General features: G+C 39.2%; 1 protein-coding gene across 1 annotated transcript; it reads right to left on the bottom strand.

The window, feature by feature from the left end:
• Positions 1 to 481: 481 nt before the first annotated feature.
• Positions 482 to 16,752, bottom strand: LOC113110072 (single-minded homolog 2). Its single transcript, XM_026274076.1, has 10 exons — positions 16,453 to 16,752; positions 15,061 to 15,143; positions 14,864 to 14,953; positions 12,603 to 12,711; positions 12,389 to 12,474; positions 8,290 to 8,489; positions 7,332 to 7,438; positions 6,739 to 6,886; positions 5,530 to 5,900; positions 482 to 1,103 (listed from the first exon to the last, which is right to left on the bottom strand). Exons 1-10 carry the CDS (start codon positions 16,625 to 16,627, stop codon positions 748 to 750), a joined length of 1,725 nt encoding a protein of 574 aa, XP_026129861.1. The 5' UTR covers positions 16,628 to 16,752; the 3' UTR covers positions 482 to 747.
• Between the last annotated feature and the right edge of the window lie 9,449 nt (positions 16,753 to 26,201).

The raw sequence follows: 26,201 nt of genomic DNA, 5'->3' as shown, positions 1-26,201 counted from the left end.
CAGATGTGCGTTGGCGCTCTGTCTGATCCACTTTCACCCTTTCTCGGATATCATTTACTGCACCTTTAAATTTTGATATTTTTACAGAAATCCTGCTGAAACATTTCCTCTTTTTTTGCCATAGCTAAATTGGATTAAATATTTTAGTTTTGTAAATGTTGGCACAAAATCATGTTTCAAAAACAATCTGTGGATGATTATATCTTGCACATCTGAGTTTAGTGAACAATAATACACAGCTACTCTGTGTCCTGCAGCACAGAAGCAGTCATCAGTGTCTCAGGTGTATTTGTAGAAATACACAACAAAACATTGTATGAGTCAAGATTATACATTTTTCTTTTATGCCAAAAATCATTAGGATATTCAATAAAGATCATGGTCAATGAAGAAGCCTAACAGTAAATATATCAAAACTTAATTTTTGATTGGTAATATGCATCGTTAAGAACTTCATTTTAACAACTTTAAAGATTTAGATTTCAGATTTTCTAATAGTTGTATCTCAGACAAATATTGTCCTCCTAACAAACCACACATCACTGGAGAGATGATTTATTGAGCTTCAGATGGTGTATCTCAAAGATGGACCCTTACGACTGGTTTTGTGGTCCAGGGTTATATATAAGGTTCATCTGGAGATCTTGATGACTGAACCGTGTCCTCCTCTGTACTCCGGATGTCTTGCTCAGTCTTGCTGCTGCGTGTGTGAACGGATGCTCTGTGGTTCTGCAGAAGTGCAGCCGGTCACCTCTCGTTGCTGATGATGACGGAGGTGCTGATGTAATGAGGGCCAGCGCTGCTCTGGGTCCGGTGCACCTCCTCGGCTCGGTACCCATCCGTTAAGTGGGTGAGAGTGTAGGGTCCTGATGGGACGTGTTTGGCCCAGACGTGCTGGAGGTTGAGAGAGACTCTGCTCTGGGACACCAGGAGTCTCTTGTCCTCTGTGTGGATCTGTTCTGAGAGTTCTCTGTTCTGGCCGAAGCCCTGGAGCGTCTGATGCTCTCTGCTGCTGCGGTTCTGACCCGACTCCTCTTTAAACGCCCCGCCGGGTCTGTAGCCACTCTGCAGCAGCTGGGCTGTGAATGCATCACCCGCCGAACCTGACAGACAGAGTCCTGCCATTAGATGTGCCGTCTAGTAATGCAGGTAATCAAACAGTTACATTTATGCAATTGGCAGTCGCTTTTATCCGCTTGGTGCACATTTGATCATTCTTCCTTTCTTTATATTCTTTTGGCTTATTTCAGTTCATGTAGCAGTGCTGACAGTGTCGTGTGAATGACTGAACACGTGAAGAGCAGAGGAACAGACAAACCAATTCAATTCCTTCTAAGTTTGTTTTTCTTGTTTCCAGCCAAAATATCAAACAATCATAAAATCAAAAAGTAAAAACTGTTGTCCTTTTTTTTCAGAAAAGAAAGTAAATTTTTTTTGCTTGAAACAATAAAAAATAATCTGCCAGTGGGTTAGCAAAATAATCTTGTTTTCTGTTTGAAACCTCTCCAAATGATTTAAACTTCTTACTTCGATCATTCAATTAGGCGATTCACTAGCAAAAAACTGATCAAAATAAACATTATTTTTTTAATTTCAATATTGCTTGTCATGATTTTAAAAAAGCATTTAGTGCTGGTGAAACTGAGCTTTTCGAAACAGTTTAACCCAGTGGCGGCTCGTCAATATTAAATAAGCCACATGTTAGAAATAAGTTAAATATAAATTGCAAAATAATCAGGAAATTGCATAATTTATATTCCTACTATTCAACTGGCAGTCCTGTTTGCACCTACTGTATTAAAAATAAAAAAATCTGAACTGTAGAACGTTTGTTTTGTGTGTGGAAGTAAATTTTATATTATCTTTACAAAAAATATTTTATCAATGCATTCAAATGAAGAAGAGGAAGAAGAAGAAGAAGAAAAGAATACAGATCCCGGAGCTTGGAAGGAGTTAGCAAGTCATGCCTTTTATTGGTTTCCCTGTTTGTTATTTCAAAGTCTTGTCACCGAAGCATTGTGTCACAGTGACACAGAAGAAAACTGAAGCAATGCAGTTAAACATGAGGCGATCGTCACAAGATCATAAAGGATTTGATGTCCTGTGGCTCTCTCGTGTGGACTTTAGTATTATGGCCTTCATCTCTGAGTCACATTAATATAAATGGCTGCTATTATTAATAAACTATTACATGTTTAATGTAACTTTACTGATAATACACCTACATTAACATTAATTTAACTGATTCATGGTATCTTATTTTATGCTTTAGTAGCTGAAGTTTCAACTTCCATTTTTTTTAGCTAAGCAGTAATGATACACTGTCACTGTATTAACACTGCGTTTCTGTTTGTTTGTACCCCCCAAAATATTTTAGCACCTGCGGCCTGGTTCAGAAAGGAGGTTAAGTGAAAACTCTGAGTATGTTAACCCTAAATGAGGGAAACTCTAGGTTTTCTGTTTCAGAAAGGGAGGTTTGTCAAACATGAGAAAGCAGGGTAAGTCGAGCCCTTTTCTGAAAGAGAGCTAACTTATACTCTGAGTCCGTTACCATGGTAACTCACTCTCTGAACCTAACCTGGTCAGGAGCAGCTTTTCTTCGATAAACCCAGAGTTTATTTCGGTCTCCTACACCTTTTTAAACACTTCATTAATGCACGCTGGAAAAATGCTCTTCTGTAACTTTTCGGACTATAAGTCGCATCAGTTCAAAAATACGTCATGACAAGGAAAAAACATATATAAGTCGCAATGGACTATAAGTCGCAATTATTTAGAACCAAGAACCAAGAGAAAACATTACCGTCTCCAGCCGCGAGAGGGCGCTCTCTGTCTTCAGTGTAGACTCTGTAGCCCTCTCGTTCATGTCAAATTAATTCTGATAATTAAGTCGCACCTAAGTCCGATGACCAGCCAAACTAATTTAAATGCATTTTACTTAAGATTATTTTTATTACCACACTGGCACATAATTTTACTTAATGCAAATGGAAAACAAGATTATTCTCAGTGTCTATTACTAAGTGCCAATCTACCGTAGCTCTGCCCTCCATCGACACAAGGTTAAATACGACACACATGAATAACGGCTTCAGTGGTGTAGACAGTAATGTTTTGGGGACAGAAAACTAGCTTGTAACACGATTGATTGGGTTAGAGTCCGGCTTTTACTGAGCTCGTTCTTCTCACTTTTCCCATCACGTCACATTAGAATTTATTTTCAATAAAAATGAACAACATTTTCTAAAAGTCGAAGTATAGTGCCTTACGAATGTTTAATAATGATACAACTATTTATAATTGTAATAAATAAATATAATAATTTACAATCTGATATTATTGCATTCTGTTAATGTATAACAATACTGAGGTGCAAATGTATCTGCCAGTATAAAGTATAACTAGCATCTAATTATTAGTTACACTTAGCCTGTTGCACAGAACTGCTACTTTTTTACATGGTAAATTGTAATAAATTGGAGTCATAATATCGGTGCTCCATTGATAATGGCTTTTTATAGTTGTGGTGCATGCGCTTAACTCGGAGTCAGTCAATTGAGAGTTGATTAAACCAACTCATTTCAGCTGTTCTGTAACCGAAAACTCAGAGTTTCCCATCTCACGGTAAGTCAACTCAGACTTTAAGTTTAAACTCAGAGTTGGTTGAACCTCCTTAGTGAAACTGCCCCAGCCGCCACTGGTTAAACCACTGCTTCTCGTATCCCTTCAATCAGATCCTGAATCATTTGATTCAGGTCAGAACTTCTGTGAGGGTTCGTGAATCTTTTGATTTAATTTTTGAGGTTTGCAAATCACTTGATTAAGATTGTAACTTTGAAGCTGATACCTTCGGTCTTTAGAACTTTCTCAACTACTGGCCAAAACATATCATTTGTGATTTAAAATTTCATGCATATGAAACCGCAGAATAACTACATCAATGTTACACCCCTACTGTCTGTCCATCTGTCACTCAGGGTTTCGGCAGGATTTCTGAAAGTAAAATTTAAGAAGTTTTAAAGAACTTTCTTAGACCAAGTAAAGAAAATGGAATATATTGAAATCAACAAAATATGTCAATATGTTCTCTAAATGTGTGGCAGCACACAGCGGGTTGTGAGAGCAACAGTTTGAAAATACATCTTATTTCTAATTTTAGTTTTAATATATTGGATGTTTTTGAGTGATTTTAAATTATATGGAGGGAGAAACATCGGGTTTAAGATGCTTTATTTGATTGTTATGTGTTATGTATTGGTTCTTTTTGTTGTTTTATTTCTGTTTGATAGATGTTACTTGCTAGATCCATGTGAGTCTTGGTCATGACGCTCTTGTAGAAGAGATATTTAATCTCAGTGTGCTTTTTTCTGATAAAATAAAGGTAAAAAAATGTCTAAATTAGTGGTGGGCCGTTATGGGCTTTAACGTGCTGCGTTAACGTGAGACTCTTATCGGGCGATAATTTTTTTTTTGCCATTAATCTATTCTCAAAGTTGGGTTGGGAGCTGGGTCTATACTAAGCAAGCTATGATGACTTTCACAGCTAGGGTCCTGCTCACGCCTGTTTCACACATACTCCGTCTGCAGTGCGTATGCAGTCCGTGTGCGTTACGTATGTGGTGCAGCACAGACTCGATGTGCTTTCACACAGGACGCGTTTGCAGTTTGCTACTCGCTACATAAACGATCGCTGCACTGCTGCAGACGCAATGCTTCTGGAATGCAACTGGAATCCGTTAACATGGGTGAGTAAAAAAAAAAAATGCACATACGCACTGCAGACGGAGTATGTGTGAAACAGGCGTACGGTTGTTTGCACCTTGTGCAATGTGGGATTCGTTTACAGCTTTTTCAAGCACTTTGTGATGCATTTTGGAAACAGGAGATGAGCCTCTTTTCTTAAGCACCACCTAGCTTGATAAACCCCTTCTCAAAGACTTACTGTTTGTCAATTTTATTTGGGTAACACACATATTCTGAATGCCTTTGGCTGAATTCGAATGAGCCATTTTAATCTAGATTAATTTCAAGATCACAGTGAGATTAATCTAGATTAAAAAAAATTATGTTTGCCCACCACTAGTCTAAATATATATAAGTCAAGATACACTGAAAAAACAAAATTGCAGAAGATAGGGAATCTTGTTTATAAAAAAAATAAAAAAACTATCAAAATGAAGTGAGTTTACGATTGAAACAAGAAGAAATATCTCTCAGTGAAGTCAGAAAATCTACTTAATTCAAAGAGAAACAAGTTTACATTCCCTACTATTTGTTCACTTCATTTTGTTAAAATGAGCAAAAAACAAGTCTTCTTCATTCAATATCTTCATTTGAATCTCCAGTAAACGTGTATTGATTTAAGGATGTTTTGATATTTGTACAGGAAAACAAGACAGAAATGCTGAGAAAGACATTAATTTAGCAGTTCATGCAACATTTAATGCCACGACTTTATGAATGTAAAAGTCTGCTCTGATTTAAGAGCAGCAGAAAGTGTCTGTGGTTCTGATGTGTGTGGGCTGTTACCTGAGTGTACGCAGCTCCAGGGTGTTTCCCTGCGGGACAGGTGTGTCTGCGCAGGTGTGTGTGTGTAGGACGGCTCGGGGATGTGCATCTGCTGCTGACAGGATGGCAGGCTGCAGGGACTCGACTTCCACAAAGGACACTCCGCTTCATCAGCATGCAGAGAGGTCTGGAAACCATTCCCGGGTGAGCCTGCGAGCGCTCTTACCTGCGGATACGGGGGAGCTTTGGGTTTGCTTTGGATTTTGGCTGCTTTGGCTTTCAGCTGTTTGCGTGAGTCCTGAGGAACCACCAGACTCGAGGTCTTATATGAGAGAGACGGTCTGGATCTGCTCTGGTCCTGAGAGAGCTGCATCTGTTTATATTCCACATGGCTGCAGAGATACACAGCATTAGTGAACACAGGGTTTCTGCGGGTCTGAACAAGTCTTAATCCACCTTTCTTATAATGTAAGGTCTGAAACAAGAGCAGAAAGTCTTCAATTCATGTAGTTGTGGTATTAAATATCACAAGAACTGCTAAATCTCTAAATCTCTTCCTCTGTAGTTCTGTCTTGTTTTCCAGTAAAATATCTAAACACCCTTAAATCAAGATGAATTTACTGGAGATGCAAAATGAAGAGTCTTCTATGAAACTTTATGATTAATAACAAATATCTGTCAGTGAGGAATGAAAACTTGTTTCCCTTTGAACTAAGCTGATTTTTCAGACTACATTGGCAGAATATTTTTTCATTTTAATTATAAACTCACATCATTTCTATCTTTTTTTTCTTTTTCATAAAACAAGACTTCTTATCTGCTGTCATGTTGCATCTCGTGTCTTAATTTAAGGATTTTTTAATATTTGTATTGGAAAATAAGACAAATACAGAGGAAGATTTTTCTTTTGTTTGCAGTGTGATCAGAAAATACAGTAAAAGTTATAAACAGTAAAAGCCTGAGGTAAGCAGTTTAATGTTTTAGCACAACGTGGCGTTGATGTTGATTTCATGTCACAGTTTTATTGGTTGGGCAGTAAATGTATCGTAGGCTATCTTTAAACCTCTCTCACTGTTTGACATAAGAGCGCCGATTAGGAACCACGACTGATTCACGATGCCTGTCTGGGACAGCCGGAAACTGTGCCGTGTGTTTTGGGCTTTAAAGAGTCATATATTTCCCTTCATAAGTCTGGCAGAAGTGCTTTGAGGGAAGTGAAAGATCACTCACGTGAGGACATAGTTGACGCTGACGATGCAGTGTGGCCGAGATGAGCGGCTGTTGTGAACGATGGTGGCGCAGCTCTGCACCCAAACCCAGCCGCCGTGTTTGGCCAGCATTCGGTAGTACTTGGTGGTGACCTGCCCCTTCACCAGCACTGACACACACACACACACACATACGACTGAATGACAGGGTTGGTGGTAATGGAATACAAGTTACGCAAGTTAGGTAATCAGAATACTTTGAGTAACTAGTAAAGTAATGAATGAATTTAGAAGGAAATATTAGTTGTTTTTTCAGATCAGTAATGCCTGTTTCTCATGTGTTGAGTGACAGCTCTGGTGTTGCCATGGTGACAGAGATCAGGAGTCAGCTCAGTGTTGAGTGTGAACATGATCTCACTGTAGTTCTAGACTCAATATGAACATCTGTTTACTCAGAAACACATTCAGTGTTCCTCGAAATCAATAAAAACTGTGAAATACAAAACTCAGAAGATTATACAAACTGGCAATAATTGTAGAATAAGACAAATATGTGTCGGTGGAGCTCGAGGAACATGGCTGAGAAGCACTGATGAACAGCATGCGGTGACTCACGTAAATGATGCGCGTGTCGCAGGTGGAAGACGTCGCAGCCGTGGACGTGATGGTAGAGAGTCTTCTCAATCAAATCCTGCGGCTCGTAACCCGTTAACTCAGCCACCCTGACACACAAACAAGACTGCATTTACCCTCCTGAAACAATGTTTCCTTTCACCGCTCCTCCCTGTTGAAATGATCTTCAACCTCATGCTGTCTGGTCCATTTTCAAGAAGCATTTGAGCACTTAACTACAACCCACTCAAAAATATCATCATCTGTGCATTTATATCCTGGTTTAAATCGTATTGATCCAGACGATGTTTGAAATGTTCTACTGTTGGCACTTATGTTGCTTTGGACAAATGCATCTGCTTAAATGAATAAATGTAAATGTGTTACTGTGTTTACGAAAAAAGCTCATTGTGTTCAGATCACTGTACACTGTTTACTTCAGACGTCCATCCTTGTGTTTTTAATATTTGAGCAGACATATGCTGCACTTTTCTTTATTATATAGCATTGCCCATAAATGCTTAATGATTAAAAATCACCGCTAAGTTTTTTTTAGGGTTAGGTAAAGTAATGGAGAGATCTGTTGTAAGCTGTATTTTCCAAATTTAAGACATTTGCATTAAGACACAGTGGTTCCCAACCACGTTCCTGGAGGCCCCCCAACACTGCACATTTTGCATCTCTCCTTTGTCTGACAGGGTTAGGTCTCTAGTAATGAGATGATGATCTGAATCAGGTGTGTTTATTAAGGGGACATGGAAAACATGAAGTGTTGGGGGAACGTGGTTGGGAACCACTGCATTAAGAGACTGACATATTGTGTTCTTTTTATTTTAGTCTTTACATTTTTTTACTTTCTTAGAAAAATACTTAAATTTGCCTTCATGAATCCTGCAGAACCCCTGGTTACACTAAGCACATTGCATTGTGGGATACTGTAGTGTGTTGGAGTGAAGCTCACCTGCTGTCCAGGAAGATGAGTTTGAGGTCCAGACTTGCGCGGAACATGAACATGTTGCTGTGGAGTTTGATCTCGGTGACGCCGCTGGGAGGAAGAGACTGACCGACCGCCACCAGCCCCACGATCTGATAGCACGACTCAAACAGAGGCATGTCCATCAGCAGCTGACGGAGCTTCAGATAACCGCTGCAGTGGATCACCTGCAAACACACACAAGCATTTTTTATCGCTTTTTTTAAGATGCGGAAAAGTCATATTTCTTTCAGATGTGCACTTCAACTTCACATCGAACAAAACTGCAAACTGTACATGCGTGTATATGGGATTTATACAACGTTTCTCAAAGGCATTAGATTATTCTGCAAATTGAAATCAAATAAGGCACAATCTGATATGTATTTTTGTTGTAATTTTTATTTGTAATTTAATGCACAAGTAAACAGAGTGCAATTTATTTGTAATTAAAGTAATAGCCATTGACCGACCAAGAAGAAGCTTTTGTTATTCATATTGCTCCGTTCCTGCACTTAGTTTAGATTTGAGGAGTTGCCGTGCCGTAGGCTTTTGGGTTTGCTAATTTAACAAGATGACCATAGGTGTTTTCTCTGAAGTGTTGGGTGGCTGTGTATTTGTTTGCTGTCTGTCAGTGGAAGTGTTCAGACTCCTCGTGTGAAGACCTATGAGTGTAAAGACCTGCAACTTTACCTGTGCAACTTTAACTGAGCAACGCAACCAGGCAACGCACTTAAGTACTCTTTTTCCTTTTGCACACTCCTTTCTGTCCTCTCCCTTCCATCTCCATCATGTGTTTTCAGTACATTCCATTTGTCTTGCAACAACGCTCTAACATCTCTTATAGTTGAAATAAATATTTTGAGTTCTGCACAAAAAAAGGGAGAAAAGCCGAATCCTTAACTAAGCTAGAGTTAAAACGCCACCTTCTTGTCCTTTGTGGGACTCCCTGAACTAATAAATCTTAATATACAGTGGCGTGATCTGATACCAAAATGTTACCCAACTCACAGCAACTGACCGATTATTAATTAGAAAAAAGTCAATTCTTGTATGACATTTGTGCGGGCAGAATAGAAGGTAAAGTCCCTTTGTGTGGGGTTTAAAGTTCGCCAAATATCCAAATAGTAGTTCTTCGCAGATAGCTACTAGTGCCTTTGACTGCTTAGTATAAAAGGGATTTCTAACAGGCCATTTGTCCATCAAAGAGTTCATAAGGCAGTTAAAATCCCCTATGATTATAAGTGTTTCAGAGGGATATACAGAGAATTTAGCAAAGGTTGAGATGAGAAATTCAGGGGAAAGGTTTGTAAGCTAAAATACACATTTAGCAGCGATACCTCTTCCCCATAAAGATAAACATATCTACTAAATCGGTCTTTGTCACCCTTTACAACATTAAAAGGGATGTTCTTATTAATAAGTATAGCAACCCTTCTACTACTGGTTGTGAATGATGAAAATAAGATTTGGCCAATCCAGTTGTGCTTTCATTTTAAATGTGCCTAACCATCCAGATGTGTTTCCTATAGTAAAGCTATATCTACTCTTTCCTTAAGAATAGACATAACCCTTCTTAGTTTTAGTGTTCCATGCAAACCCACATGTGCAATGACAATAAAGTTGAATCTAACCTAATCTAATCTAAACCCCTAACATTGCATGTGCATATTCTTAATTTACTACCCAGCATTAATACATAGAGCAAATTTTAATGTATAGAGCAAATACAGAGATATGGAACTGCTCCTCCCTTTATATAAAGTAACAAATTAAGTACTCAAATGAAAAAGAGCCTGCCCGAGCTTCAACAGTGACCATTATAGCAAGTATTATAAAAAAAAACAGTGAACAATACATATACAAGGGGTATTTCCCACATAACAAGGGGAACGAAGCGCACCAACAAAGTGCTATTCAGCACAAAAGGCTCTTGCTCATCTGCTGGCATCCACAACCCGCTGCTTATCCTGAAAGTTGTGGAAGCAAACAATAAGCGGATGAGGCCTACCCCTGGCGTCGGCTTTCGGCATAAAAATGAGATGAGATCTCTTCAGTTTAAGCATCCCCGACTTTGTCTCAATGCCGAGGAACTCTGGGATCCAAGTCTGAAGATATGTAGTCGGATTAGTTCCTTCAGCATTTTCAACAAGGCCAATGATGTGTAAATTTTCTCCTTGGACCTCGATTTTCTATATCATCCAGGTGTTCGGGGAGTGACGAAACTTGGCGTGTTAAAGACTGAAGCAGTGTGTTCGCTGTATCAACTGACGAATCTGCCTCAGTATTCTGTTCTCTGCTTCGTTAAGTCTGCCCATTGTTTGCTCAAGTTGTTGCGAATGGGCTTGAATAGTCTGTGCAGGCGATCCCAGCTTATCGTCAATCACCTTTGTGATCTTTCTCAGTCCTCTCCTGTGGCGCCCTGGATAATGCTGGATCAAGCTGGCCAACATTGTCGCCCGTATGGACGTCCTCGCTAGCTGCTTTCTCAGGTAGATCCTTTTTCTCAAGTTTCTTCGATGGTTTCAGCATTTTCACAAACATAACATTTCAGCATGGATGAAAGAATATCAACTACAGACTGAGCTTCTTGTTTTCCCCGCCACTCCAACTGTACAGTATGATTTCACCATTCAACTAGGTTCTTCTACAACAACTTTGGTCAGAAATCTTGGTGTAACTTTGAGGACCAACTGACTTACAGCTTGCATCAAGTTCAAAACATTTATGCTTGCATATAGAACGGCCACAGACTTAGCACCCCTCTACTTCCACTCACTACTATGAATCTACATCCCCTTCAGTAGTCTGAGATCTGCTAGTAAGCGATGTCTCGTGGTGGCTCAAAATCACTTTCCAGAACATTGTCCTTCACTGTTCCTGGCTGGTGGAATGATCTTCCCATCCTTATCCGGAATGATGAATCCCTGACAATCTTCGAGTGACTGCTGAAAACTCACCTCTTTTGATGCTAATCGACTTAGAATTCTAGCTCTGTCTAGCTTGTACTTATTTAAACAATGCTTGAAACTTGGTATTACAAGCATCTCCTGTGTCTATTTCCCTCTTTAAGATGAATAGCTTGATGCATTCCACAGTTGTAAATTGCTTTGGATACAAGTTCCTGCTAAATATATAAATCTGAATGTATATGAAACAATTTAAATGCATAAAATAACTTATTTTACATTCTGGCATGTGATTTTTCACATTGTTATCACTATCTACATGTCTTGTCCATCAGTATGCAATGCTGGAGATGAAGCTTTTGGGGGTTTTGAGAACCAGAACCTAGCTGACTTACAGATAAAGTGAGCCCCTTTATCAAAATACCTGGAGGTCAGGAATAATACAAAAATGTCATATTCACTCAGTATAATTTGATCTAATTGACAAATATCTCAATTACAAATAAGTAGAAATTTGTTGTATATTCAGATGTGATTTAGGCACTAAAACAGTCCAGTACTTTATGTACTAAAAACATCCTGGTTCCCCTACTGCTTGTAGTGACATTTGGTCCCCAAAATGTAGCATAAACAAGTATACATACACACACCACACACATACATTTAAAGGAGATTTCTTTGTCCTATTGACCCGCCTCTGAATCCAGAGCCAGATTTATTCTCTAAGTAACATAAACCACTTGTTTATTGCCAAGGTAAATTTTAAACAAATTTACAAAGCCTGATTGATGAAGCGGGTGGAGACGCACGGTAAAAATGTCATCGGTTCATGACGTATTCAAATATGCGGTTCGCGTTCAAACGAGTCTTTGCTACATTTAATCAGATCAGCTTAGAGGGTCAGTTCATGCTGCACAGTGTCGACAGTGAAATGGCAGCGATTCAGGCTCTAAAGTGGCTCTCCATGTGAACTCGAGCTCTTGAGAAATGTTTTGACTTGATGACATTTGCAATTCAAATCTCGGCTTTGAGATGAGCTCGCAGAAAATAACGCCCGAGGGAAAGTAACCCTGAGAATATAATTTTACTGGCCGTCATCTGCTTTATTTCCAAACAAACATACGTGCGTGTGTTTGATGGTTTATTAGTAGCCTACAGTTGAAGAGAGACGAACTCACCTTATAACCGCCGCTCGTGAGTCCCGCGTTCCGCTTCGCCAGAACACACTTCATGCGCAGGAAGAACGAGCGCTCGAGCTCCAGCTCTGCAACACATCCGCTTTGTGATGAATATGAATTTAATACTCGTGTGTGTGTGTGTGTGTGTGTGTGTGTGTGTGTGTGTGTGTGTGTGTGTGTGTGTGTGTGTGTGTGTGTGTGTGTGTACGTGTACCCTGCAGGAAGTGTGGCTGCAGCGGCTGGTGTGCGCTCAGCACGGCGCTCATCTCGTCGTGGTCTGATGGATGAATGTACTCAAAGATGCTGTTACCGGTCAGTTCCACCTACAACACACACATCACATTCTGACCATCATTCAGTCATGCTGCTTTACCTTTTTCCAGATAATTGCTAGGCGGCCTAAAGAGGAATCAGTCAAATAGCTCCAAAGTGGGCAAAACCCAGCTGAGATCAAGATGAGAATCTGTGTCATTTAAGAAGATTACATCAACTCACAAAAATGCCTTTTGTGTGTATGTGTGAAGCTAAGCTCCTGTTTGTCTGAAATTGATCTGCATCCATCTCAAAGACACAGTCTGATTCCCGCTGCAAAGAGTTCGTGTATAAAAACATGATTTGCATATGAAAACAAAAGCGGATTCTGTGCTGGACTTTGATCCATTTTTGTGTGTAAATTAGCCGGGCACACCAGACACAGGAAAGGTCACTCCACAGCACTTCAGCGACAAATGAGTTTCTGCGCAGCTGCGACGCGGCGCGTTAATCTGCTCTTTGTAGCGCCGCGGCGCGATCGTGCAGGAATGCGCACTTTACTGAGAGTGTTAGGATATATTTTACACTCACTGTGTCCCGCTTCATCTCTGCACAGAGTCTCGGTCTCAGCCGTTCACGCGGTCGTTCTGCAGTGACCAGCGCATTTGAATGCTCAGCAAACACAGGTGTTCCCGCACTGACAGCATCATCTGCGATCGGCCGCTGCTGCTTTGACTATAAAAAACAGCGTTTTCCTTTCAGCTCACCCGTGGAGATCTTCAGGAGCACGAATATAGATTCTGGGCCTACAAACTAGACATTTACTTTATCTTTTCTATAAAGCAAGGGAACACGTGATAATGCTCCTCAACTAAATGTTGGACACAATCTCTTGACTCTAAGAAACGCATTTTTTCAGTTTTAATGTAAGTTAAGAGTGACTGCATTACTGTTCTAAAACAGATTTTTTGTTTGTTTTTGTTTCAATTTTTAGTTCAAATCAAATTCAGGAATCCCTCAACCCAAATCCATACATCTCTGGGATTACATGTTGATCACTGATTTCCATATATTTGTTTCTTCTGTCTGCTGTAGTCCATCTCTTTTCCTATTTTGTGAACAAAAATAGAGTTTCCCATTATAAACGTTGTTTTTCCTGCAATGGTTTATTTCCACATATGAAAAGAGTCCATTGAAATATTCAGCTGTGGTTTCATCTCATGCTTTCTGCAGGACTCGTTCCCGTTCTTGTGAGGTGTCAGATGTTCCTGAAGGCCAGCAGCAGCAGATTCTTCTCTTCACTGCTCAGATGAAGCTGTTTGAGAAGCTTCTGAAGGGTCTGTTCCTCAAAGAGACTGTGATTGTCCTGCTCGTCGTCTCCGGTCAGATGCAGTTTGCTGTCTTTAGGACTGTAGAGCCTGCGTCTCTCATCAGATGAAGGGGTGTGTTGTGTTTGCTCATATTTAGAAGCAAAATTAAATTTGGAAAGTGTAAAGTGCACAAGGCCCGGACACTTTATGAAGCTATGCTAAAGTACTGAATCAGCACAGACAAATTTCATAAAGGAATAATTCACCCAGAATGTGAGAATTTCCACACTTTAATTTGCTTCCAAACCAGATTTTATAGAAATGTGGGTGTTTTTTGACTATAAAGTGTAAGTCAACAGGCATTAGAGTTGTTTGTTTATCAAAGTTCTTTTGTTTTCAACAGAAGAAAGAAACTCAAACAATTTCAGAAGAATGTGAGAGAGAATATTATAAATTACTTTGGGAGAACTATCTCAGTAAGAGTCTATGCAGGGCTTTCTTATTTTGCAGTAAAAGTCGATGAATAAATGTCATCACAGTTAAAAAATCATTAAAAATTAAATCTAAACATAACACCATTTCAAACTGTTTTATTGTATTATCCATTAATTCAATCCTACATTGGTTTTCTTAAAATAAACACACAATTTGAATGTGTTTGGTCTCTTTACATTCCCAGATACAAAATGTAAACTTATTAAACAAGCAGGAGCCCAGTGTTTTTTTCAGACTTCAGACTAGACTGAATTCCTCAATAGAAGCACAAATGAAGATATGGAGCAAACAAAAGTGTGCAAGAATTCACTTCACATTCCCCAGATAGAATTATAACGTAATGTCTCAGTTATGTGTGTATTGGAGTGTGTTATCACTGTGGCCCTGAACTGACCCTGGTTTCATGTTAAACTCTCACCTGTGACAAACCCAGATGTACCGAAGCTGTTTCTGAAATGTACATGATTTTACCATCAGGCGCGACGACAAACACAAACCCGTCCAGCGTCTGAAATATAAAACCAGAGCACAATAACAAACATTTAATTCGCATTATCATCCGACGCGGTTTCAGAAATAAGCGTCAGAGTATAAAGTTGTTTTAAAGGCTCGCACCTGCAGCAGGTGAGATCCCAGATCTTTGGCCATGATGTCCAGAGGACTGACCCTCGCTGACTGACCCCAGGCCTCTCCGAGCCCTCACACAAACACAACACAAACACACTCAAATACTGAGCTACACACGGAGCGACGTCCTGGGAAAACCTTCATTACACACCACACAAACAGCTGGAGTTCTGTCCCATTGATGCAGTGTGGGTTCGGAAGAATTCATTCAGATTTTGCTTAAAATATATCGAAGACTGACCAAAATCTTTATCACATGTTAATTACATTTATCTGTCAAGTTCGCGTTGTGTATCTGGGGGAAATTATTTAGGCCTAACATTTTCCTGCAGCCGAGATCATAATTATATAGGCTAATAATTATTATAAATATGTAATTTTTATAGAGTAATCAAAACGCCATATCGAGCTTGTCGATTTAATGTAAAATTAATTGTTAAAAGGTCATTTTAAAAAGCATTTTACAGAAACATTTTTAAAAAGCAAAACAAAATACTAAAATGCATGATTGTTACGTATTTTATATTATTGCGTCCATCAGAGACAAACTGGTAATATGTATAATAATTTACTCTTTCCAACAGCACATTATTTTTTAACTGTAGAAAGCATTATTTAATATTGTTATCTAAACTTTCACGTAGCCGAAAATGATCAAATCAAAGAAATCAAATGGTTGAGTTTAATTAGAATTTTGCAAAGGTAATTCAGGCAAAGAAGAAACATTAATTCTTAATTTGATAGACTCTGTAGCGTCTATGTAATCCGATATAATTATTTTTTCCTACAATTTGGAAAATATTTATCCATTTTATAATTTGAGATCTGTTATGACACATTTTTAATATATCTGTTGACTAACGGTTATCATTTTAAGTGAAAGTCTTTGACAGCGACACTGAACGAATCTGCGATGATTTTGATGTGTGCTGATGGAGATAAAAAACGGAGAATAGAACGGAATAATTATTTTCAGCTATAAATGATTTTCTAGACGTCAGGTCATTTACAGCTTTATTATTGTATTTTCAGATGGTTTCCTCTCGAATCGTAACCAGTGTCATTTCATCACGCAGAGCACATCTGATCAAAACGAATTCAGATATTATATTCATTTTCATTATTAGGCCTATTATTTTTTAGCATTTTTATTTTACATTTATAGACTTCGTGTTAAGTTAATTAAACTAATTAACTTAACCAAAATGATGGTTTTAAAATGTTTCATGGTAAATTAGATTAAATTGTCCGAACTTTTAAAATTAATAACTGAAACATCATAAAATAAAAATAGGAAGATAAACTGCAAATCAGTGTGATCAAAGTAGATTTGGGTGAAGTGTCTGCTTTAAATCGGTGTGAAATCGGATCGTAACTCACCGTCTGGAAACACGGCTCTCATCTTCAGGTAGCTTGTGGTCAGTCTGATGATGGACGCTTTGTCCAGCTGAGATGTGATGGCCGAGGGCAGCGGCAACAGTTTGGCCAGTTCATAAAATTCTCCATTTTCTTTTTCTCTTCGTGTCTTCGCAGCATTCTTGGACTTTTCCTTCATTTCTGACACATGGAGAAGACACGGCTAGTCTCGAACAGAACGCGACGCGATGATCATGGTCACTCGCTAAACTCGGTTTGTGATTAGTTTTTCTGCGTGTTTTCTGTTTCTGTTGTAGTGAAAGATCGGCTGTAGCACTGGTTCTTCACACGCTGAAAGTCTTTTTAGAAACGTCCTTTAATAAATCAGTCAGTCCTGTCGCTTTAGATTTCGATTCTGATCACGGTTTATAAACTTCAGAAATAGAATTGAGCTCGAGCATTGCATTTCAGCGCCACGATCGCCTTTGAATTCGACGCGCTTTGGCGTTTTGATTTAAACGCCAATTACATTGTTAAAATAATCCAAACATCTATTAAATCCATGACGAACAGCATAAAAGTAAAAAATCGTAAAGAGGAGTTTACGGTGATCGTCTATTCAGTGCGTCCATGTTCTCCAGTCCTCTATTTCTTAAGCCCGTGTTTATTTCCTAAAATCTTTAATTGTCATTTTAGTCCTTTGAATATTCCTCTCAGAGTCCGTAGATTCCGTGCAGCCCTTCAATTATTCAGGCGCTGTGATCGCCAATGAGAGAGAGAGAGAGAGGGAGGGAGAGAGAGAGAGAGACTGAGAGAGAGAGAGAGAGGGAGAGGGAGGGAGAGAGAGAGACTGAGAGAGAGAGAGAGAGGGAGAGGGAGGGAGAGAGAGACAGAGAGAGAGAGAGAGAGAGAGAGAGAGAGAGAGAGGGAGAGGGAGGGAGAGAGAGGGAGAGGGAGGGAGAGAGAGAGAGTGTGAGAGAGAGAGAGACAGAGAGAGAGAGAGAGGGAGAGAGAGAGGGAGAGGGAGGGAGAGAGAGACAGAGAGAGAGAGAGAGAGAGAGAGAGAGAGACAGAGAGAGAGAGGGAGAGGGAGAGGGAGAGGGAGGGAGAGAGAGAGAGAGAGAGAGAGAGAGAGTGTGTGAGAGAGAGAGAGAGAGAGAGAGAGTGTGAGAGAGAGAGAGAGAGAGAGAGGGAGAGGGAGGGAGAGACTGAGAGAGAGACTGAGAGAGAGACTGAGAGAGAGAGAGACAGAGAGAGAGAGAGAGAGGGGGAGAGGGAGAGGGAGAGAGAGGGAGAGACTGAGAGAGAGACTGAGAGAGAGAGAGAGAGGGGGAGAGGGAGAGGGAGAGGAAGGTTCAGAATGACTCTTCTTACATCACACTCTCGTGTTTGAGGAGGATGATGATGTCAGCTTTCACATTTTATAAATTACTTAAAAAAGCAATGAAACACATACTGCTCTGAAATAAATGTTTTTTAGGACTATCTGGTAGATTTAATTTAATTTGATCATGTAGGCTACCTCTTGTTCTTGTGGCACTGAACAAATAAAACATTAGGCCTATATTTAAAAATGACGATGTGAATAAAAAACACTTGGTTTGAATTAGGCTTTTGGCTGTCTTATCAAAGTAGTTTTCCATATTAACGTTTGACTTTTAACAATGCAACGTGCAGTTCCTGTGTCTGGCGCTTTAATGCGGTTTAGTTTGTACTTGTCTCCAAACATGCGCTAAAATAGCGACGAGCGGCGTTTGGATGAACGCTGTTTAAAGCCGATCACTCTCAATTCAACGGATTCATCTCTTTTCACTGTCTCGCGAAAACGTGAATATGTTAGTAGGCCTATATATATCGATGATATAGTTTGAGTAAGTTCAGCTATACCTAATGAAAACTATAAACGCCTGACGGTTTCGTTGGAATCATGGAAATAAATTGGGTACCAAGAACTATTATGTAAAAAAAAAAAAAAAACCCGAGGAGTTTGTGCATATTTGTTTGGATTCCATAATAAATCGTTGTGTTTCTGTAGTGACGTGAAAATATGACGAATATTTGAAAAAATCCCGCGTTGAGTTATCAACTATATTCATTGTTGGGGAGACACTAGTTATATGTAACATAATTACGTAATGTAATTAATAAAATAAATATAGCTAACTAATCTGTTACAGTTACTAAGAAAAAAAGTGTAATGAATTTAGTTTGGTTATTTATGAAAATGTTAATGATTGCAAAGGGGGTTTCATCTGAATATTTTCACACGCATTCAGATTTGATTGATTTCTTTCCCAAATTGCATTGACTGCTCTAAAATCAAACACCAATAATTGATCTTTTCCATTTCATTATTTTTTGATTAGGGTTAACCCTAATTTAAATGATTATAATCTGAATTCAAGTGAATCAGGCAGTAATCAGTGTTGAGTTATATTGTGATGTTTGAGTTCTGCTTTATATGTTTCAAAATGATTAACAGTTGAAAACATTTGCTAGAAATTTAGAAAAGTATTCAGAAAGCAATCAGTTACACTACTTGTTAAATTTCAAATAGGGTAATTTGTAATCTGTAACCTGATACATTTCCAAAGTAACCTTCCCAAACACTGACTATATCTATGAGCATTTAACTGTTATCAGAAACCAGTGGACTGAATATAATGCATTTGATTTAGAGATCCATTTACAAGCCATTTCTCAGTCCTCACCTTTCTTCACAGAGTTAAGCACAACATCTAGGTGTCTAAACAGTATCATTTATTTATAATTGAATTATTTTCTCACTCACAATTCACAACACATAAACCATCAAAACTGTCCAATTTACACATTCACATGCTCTTTACAAAACTGATCAACTTATTCCAAACCCATCATAATACAAAACTGAATAAGAGAGCCTTTCTACATTTACACACTCATACCATATTGAAATTTAATTCAAATCTTGTAATGAAATACTATATTCAGACAATTATATGTAGCTTGAACAACTGCAAAGGTGTTAGTTTTTCAATTTCATTCCCATCTATACAAAAATGTAAATCTCTGAAATATTGTTGTAGATATGTAATGTAGATATGGAGTGTGTGACATTCACTCAGTGTCATTCTTGTTTGTGAAGACATTTTATGTCAGAAAACATTGTGTAATGCAGCAGTTATTAGTGTTTATGGATCATAAAGTGTGAATAATGAGTTGATTTGAAAATGTATAAAGTGCTTTATTAAGTAGGGTTATAAATGTGTAATGTGCTGCTGTGCCAAGATTAAAACTGCTTGTAAAGAGCTTTGATAAAAACCGTTATGCATTTGCTCATTTTCACATGTGATTTAGAAGTCGGACTGGAACACGTTTGGTGCAGTTTGCACATTTTATGTCATCATTTGAGACGGTGTGTTGAGTATTTCCTGCGGACAGCAGCGTGCCTTTATAAATGGTGTGAGTGTGCAGGCCCGCGCAAGAGCACAGTCACTACATTTATTTGTGTTGGAGGTTTGGCTGTGATACTGGGCTATCGCTTTCTCTCTGCCTGTCACCGCTGATGGATGAACTTCACTGGCTATGGATGGAAAATGCAGGAGGAGACCAAAACCAGCCTGCCTCAATAGCATGTTGAAATCTACAGACACCGCCGTCCTGTTTCAGATCAGCAGGGAGAAACGAGGAAGCGTTGGCTGCGAGGTCTGTAAGACAGACAGGGTTAGAGAGAGGAGGACTCTTATTAGCCTCTTACTTACCTCATTATCGTCTCTCACTGTCAGGTGTTCAGCTCTTCTTCAGACTCACCCCTGCAGGGTTCTCCTGTGATCTCAGGGTGTCTCAGGTCAAATGCAACTTAAAATGACATTTAGAGGAAACTCTGTGACAAAAAGGGAGGGAAAGCTCTCAGATGGGGTTTTTAATAATATGAGCTTGTTCGCATGTTGCACTTACTGCATTTCTAATAAACGGCAGCCTTCATGGCTGACAGCAGATAATGAGGCTATGCAGGCACAGCTTGAACTGACTGAACAGACAGAAGTGCTGTACATGAGTCTGTGTGCCTCCCATATTATGAAGAGAGAAAATTTGCCAGGTGTCAGCCTCTGATGATTAATGAGAAGAGGAGTGTATTTAACAGCTAAATTACCCTCCGCCCAGATTCAGTGTTTTATTGCAGTGCGTTTGAGAGGATGCAGATATCAGACGTCTTTAAAATCATATCCAGACTCTCAGACTCTGAGTGTGTATTGAGTCTGTGACAAAACTTTAGGGAGTAATAAGTGTTGTTGAACTAACATTATTATCAGTGTTTTTATTGAGTGAAATCATTTGCATTTAATGATTTTATAGGGATTGCTCAAAAGAAATGTGATGCATATATCAGTGTTAAACAGTCTGTGGACAGGTTTGCCGTGAGTTTTTACAATACAGACTTGAGGTCCATTACCCTTAAAATACTAAAAACCTTCTGATCTATGATCATAAAACCAGATGGAAGTCTGCTTTCATCTCCTCTTCTGCCCGGACATAAAGACCAACCCAAACAATCGCTTTGAAATAACATTTCATCCAGTGTTGCTGGTGGTTTGATTATTTCTGTTTAATATATTTGAGTGCAAAATATATTTTTGATTTCATCTTTTAATTTTAAGGAGGGTAAATGTCTCTGTAGAAATTCTGAAAGAGACATTCATTCATACTTTAAATGCTCTTCTGCATTTGGCACTGTCACGTTGTCATGTGAAAAACCTGTGTGTGTGTTCCTTTGTGTGTGTGGGGTGTGTGTGTGTGTATGTCTTCAAAGAAATAACTTGCTGTTTTTTTCTCTCCGTTATTAAAATGAAATCAGGATTTTTTTACTGTTAAGAAAAAAGCAAACTACTTTTATAACAAACTTTCATGTGTTTAAGCATGTAATTAGGTCTTATTCGAAGCAGTTAATGTGAATTTATAATTTAGTCAAGGCAGGCTCTTTGAAATGGACACCAACGGGGCAGTAAAGTCACAAAGTTAAGTTTTGAACAGTTGTGCCCTCTAGTGGTTCTGAGTTAGAAACAAGAATTGACTTAGTGAAGCATCAGTGAGTGATAATGACGGATGTGTTTGAGGTCTGCAGAGGTTTGGGTCGCTGATGATTTTAGCAGTCTGAGTGCTTGATCATCAGCCTTTTACACACACAATGGTCTAAACTCTTTAAACTCTGATGCTGTGTGTGAGAGATTAGCAGCGTCTCTGGAGAGAGCTTTCCTCTGTTCGCTGTCATTACTCGAGTCATTTATTATCAGCACTGTAGAGACCTGTCAACCACTGCACCTGTGCCACGTGTGTGTGTGTGTGTGTGTGTGTGTGTGTGTGTGTGTGAGAGAGAGAGAGAGAGCGAGAGTGTGTGTGTGTGTGAGAGAGTGTGTGTGTGTGTGTGTGTGTGTGTGTGTGTGTGTGTGTGAGAGAGAGAGCGAGAGAGTGTGTGTGTGTGAGAGAGAGAGAGTGTGTGTGTGTGTGTGAGAGAGAGTGTGTGTGTGTGTGTGTGTGTGTGAGAGAGAGAGAGCTAGAGAGTGTGTGTGTGTGTGAGAGAGAGAGAGCGAGAGAGTGTGTGTGTGTGAGAGAGAGAGAGTGTGTGTGTGTGTGTGTGTGAGAGAGAGAGCGAGAGAGTGTGTTTGTGTGTGTGTATGTGTGTGTGTGAGAGAGAGCGAGAGTGTGTGTGTGAGAGAGAGCGAGTGTGTGTGTGTGTGTGTGAGAGAGAGAGAGCGCGAGTGTGTGTGTGTGTGTGTGTGTGTGTGAGAGAGAGAGCGAGAGTGTGTGTGTGTGTGTGTGTGTGTGTGAGAGAGAGCGAGAGAGAGCGAGAGAGAGCGAGAGAGAGAGAGTGTGTGTGTGTGTGTGTGTGTGTGAGAGATAGAGCGAGAGAGAGCAAGAGAGAGAGAGTGTGTGTGTGTGTGTGTGTGTGTGAGAGAGAGCGAGAGTGTAACATCTAAGTGAAACCCTCTTCATGAACAGTGGTGATCCACCCTAACCAAATGAATGTAATCCAGCATAAACCCGAGCAGCTACTGTGAATCTGGAGAATAATCAGTCAAGCATGTGGAAAGCATTTATTCTGAGCGGCTGCTTAACGCAGTTTGACCCTGTAAAGCTCCACAATTACCCAGACTTAACCAGATGCACTCCAAACACTTCTCAGTCTTCATAAAGTCTAAATATCCACAATAGTCCAGACTCTGGTTCCACAGACTGTTTTCATTAGGCAGCACTGATCACACGAACACTAATCAATCTCTCGTTGTCAATGGAATACTGTACTAGAGCCGAGCCGCTGATGAAACCCAGACTGAAGCCTCGCTGAGGAATGAGAGATCTGCTCTGGAAAATGTAGCTCTGCATATATAATATCACACAGTCTCTTTTATCCTGTGGCCGGGCCCCGGGGAATAATAACTCCTTCTCTGTTTGGTGGCCCCTGGACCGCTTTTTCTCTTCCTGATGGCAGACATATGGCTTCTGACTTTGTGTGTCGTATAACAGATGTTAAAGCCGAAATGATCATCCAGCTCACCCCCTGCAGTCGGTGTATGAAGCGATTTCTATCAGACTGTCTCTTCTCTGATGCAGGGGTGTTCAGATCTCTGGGTTTCTTCTGAATGGGCTTCAGTTGAACATTGAAACTGAACAACTTCAGTCAAACACATTTATTTGGCATCTCGTGTCCTCATGATAACATCATTGAAAGGCCCTGGCTAATGCTGGTTTCTGTGAGAAAGTGAAAAAAACAGCTCTCTCTGAAATGTATTTTCCTGAAAATAAGCAGAAAATTAAATAACACGGGATCTGTTTCCTCTGCTAGAACTAATTTTCAGCTACTTTAATAAATGTGGCTCCAATTATGTTCAGCCTCGTTCTAAGCAAACATGAGCTTTTCCACAAAAGAGCAGCATGAATGTTTTATTTCAGAGAGCTGCCAGTAAAAAAAAGACTGCTGTTATTCTCATTGGATTGGTGTGTGTTCAGTCTCAAATCCGAGACACACACCTCACATTGTGTTGGTTGTGATCATCAGTGCCAGACACTGAAAACTGATGTGCTTTTGTGCATTCATATTTATCAAAATATCTTGTGCACATGAAATATACATTCAGAGCTCTTTTAAATCATTATGAATCATGAATCAAAGTTTAGTTTTTTGTTTTCTGGGTTTTACTGTCCTTTCAGTCATTTAATTCACATTCTCCCAAATCTGTATGACATTCTTTCTTCTGTGGAGCACAAAAGAAAGTATTTTGATAAATGTATTTTTGTTCACACAGTGAAGGTCAGTGGTCCTCAAAACTGTTCTTAAGCATTCTTCAAAACTTGTTCGACAGAAGAAACAAACCCATACAGGTTTGGAAGGACATCTTGGAGAGTAAATGATGACAGATTTGTAATTTTTTAGTGGACTAACCCTTTAAAAAAAAAAATTCTTAACCTAATTGTTTGTTCAACCCTAATATGATATAAGAACTAATTTCTCTCCCTTCACTGTTTTTACAGAAGCACAAATGCGCTTCAGTCACTGAACACTTGATGGCGCCACTGGAACAGAAAATATTGAACAACTTAATGTTTAAAGTAGGCAGCTTTACAGCATTACAGATGACCGTCTCAACTGTAAAAGCTTCTTGTGTTTATGAGCTAACTGCGGCAAATATGACCTACTTATGGGTGTTAATAATTTAATATTTTAGTCTACAAGTAAAGGAAATGTCATATGAAAAAACATTTATATTCATTCCTTAGTTTTGGGATGGTAACGGAAAAACCAAGAAAGTGTACCAACTGTACCTGGTTTGTGCTACATCGTGTTGTCCCCACAATGAGAGTAAAACCGGACATTTTTTGACACTGTGGGTGCGGCCTGCGTTCCCCATGAGGGATATAGGTTTAGGATTAGGGTTTCACCGAATGCAGATGCTTGTTCACAACAAAGACTGTTATAATAACTTGTTTTAATAACCACTCTAACTCCAGCGGAATAGTCCATACCACAATATAATAATAATGACAGAAGAACAGTAGGATGGGAATCACTTTAAAAAAAAAAACATTGACAGCCAATCAGAGTCGGATTTAAAGAGCTTGTGCATTTAATGTAGCAGATTACAAAACTGCGATGCATGCTTATAATAAACAGAGTTGAACTGAAATCTTGTTTTGAATGGGCCTGTCCTACACAGTTTGAATGTCTCTATTATCTGAAACACTCAGTTCAGTTAATTTTTAAACTAAAAGTAAATATATTGCAATATTACAGTAGCATTGGGATTTTTTAAAGGTGTCATCTTAGATGTAAACAATTTTTTAGTTCTTTAATTATTTTTGTTTAAGACTGATCATAATGTATGTATTGCATAAAAAAAATAGCTAATATGTCTAATTTGGATCTGAAAAAATAAGACTAATTACCCTTTGGTGAGACCAGTTTTTAGGACAGTCATAACAGAGAGGTACTGTGTATTAAATCAGAGAGTCGCTAAGACCAGGAAGAAAGACCACTGCTTTTCTTTCTTTCTTTCTTTCTTTCTCAACTCAGTGTTGGCAGTGGGTCAGTGTGGGTCTGAAGGGGTTAAGTGTTTGGGTGGGATGTACTGTGAGAAGGGGCGAGCGAGATAGGCTCAGTGTGCTCTCTCTCTCTCTCGCTCACCCAGTGGCGGCTCCAGACAATTTTGATTGGGGGGCAATGGGGGGTCCTGGTCATTTCAAGGGGGGTCTCATGTAAACCAACAAAAAATACAGTGGACACGGCTAATAACTGCATTTTATTGCTACTAAACAAAAAAAAACAACACAGCATATCAACTACTTTGTTGATAATTTAATTAATTAATCAATTGCAGTTTGCAAACAATATGCTCAAACTTTAAAGGGTTGGCGCTTTAAATGGTTCCAATACGCATCAATCCACAAATGACTTAAGCGGTTAACTTTTTTAACGTGGCTGACACTCCCTCTGAACAGGGCCGTGCAGAGACCTTTGGAGGGGCAGGTGCTCAAAGTATAAAAGGGGCACATGGAATAAGGCTTTAAATGGCTGTGCTCAAAATATCAATACAGCAATATATTTTGCAAATGCTTTGATGCAGTTTTGAAAAAGAAACAATAGAGAAGACACTTTTAAGTTTAAAATAATAATAGCTCTGGGATTAGAAACTGAAATGTCTTAAATTGTCCCAACCTGATGGCTTTTTCTTCTCTGTTCTACAGAATAATTAAGAACAGCGGTTATAATAAAAACTATAGAAAACACCTGTGCCTCTACATTTTCCTCTTTCTCACCAGCCTCTGTCTCCTGGCTTGCTGTTACCTGATCTCTTTCTGTCACTTGTGCCTCTACATTTCCCTCTTTTTCTTCCTCTTTCTCCATCTCCTCATTTGATCTATTACTTTCCACTCTCTGTCCATCTAGGAACAAGGCTCTATTTACTATTTCAGCATTAATCTATTACAGTGGTTCCCAACCTTTTTCAACTCGCGGCCCACACAACCAAACACATATGTTTGCGCGGCCCACTTCAAAAAAATTAACTGACCCCGCTATTGTTGGGTTAATAACTTAGTACTCAGAAGCTAGATTTTAAACTGTATTTATTGAATAAACTAGGGCTGTGCGATATGGACAAAAAAAAATATATATATCGCGCTTTATTTGATCAATTTTGCAATTGTGACACACTGATATGCTTTTACAGTCATAAATGCACTCAGGATTAATTTGAAACATATTTCCAAAAGAAAACCAATCAGAGCTTTTTCAAAAA

Source organism: Carassius auratus, chromosome 10 (genome assembly GCF_003368295.1).
Source record: "Carassius auratus strain Wakin chromosome 10, ASM336829v1, whole genome shotgun sequence".
NCBI classification, from domain to species: domain Eukaryota; kingdom Metazoa; phylum Chordata; class Actinopteri; order Cypriniformes; family Cyprinidae; genus Carassius; species Carassius auratus.
This window is presented reverse-complemented; position numbering and strand designations above follow the sequence as displayed.

Bases quoted from the DNA above. Each gene is read 5' to 3' on its own strand.
- LOC113110072 (XM_026274076.1), bottom strand. From the start codon at position 16,627: ATGAAGGAAAAGTCCAAGAATGCTGCGAAGACACGAAGAGAAAAAGAA. The intron at 14,954-15,060 runs GTGCGAGCCTTT...TTTATATTTCAG, and splicing joins TGGGATCTCACCTGCTGCAG to ACGCTGGACGGGTTTGTGTT. The intron at 5,901-6,738 runs GTGAGTGATCTT...GTATCTCTGCAG, and splicing joins AGCGTCAACTATGTCCTCAC to CCATGTGGAATATAAACAGA.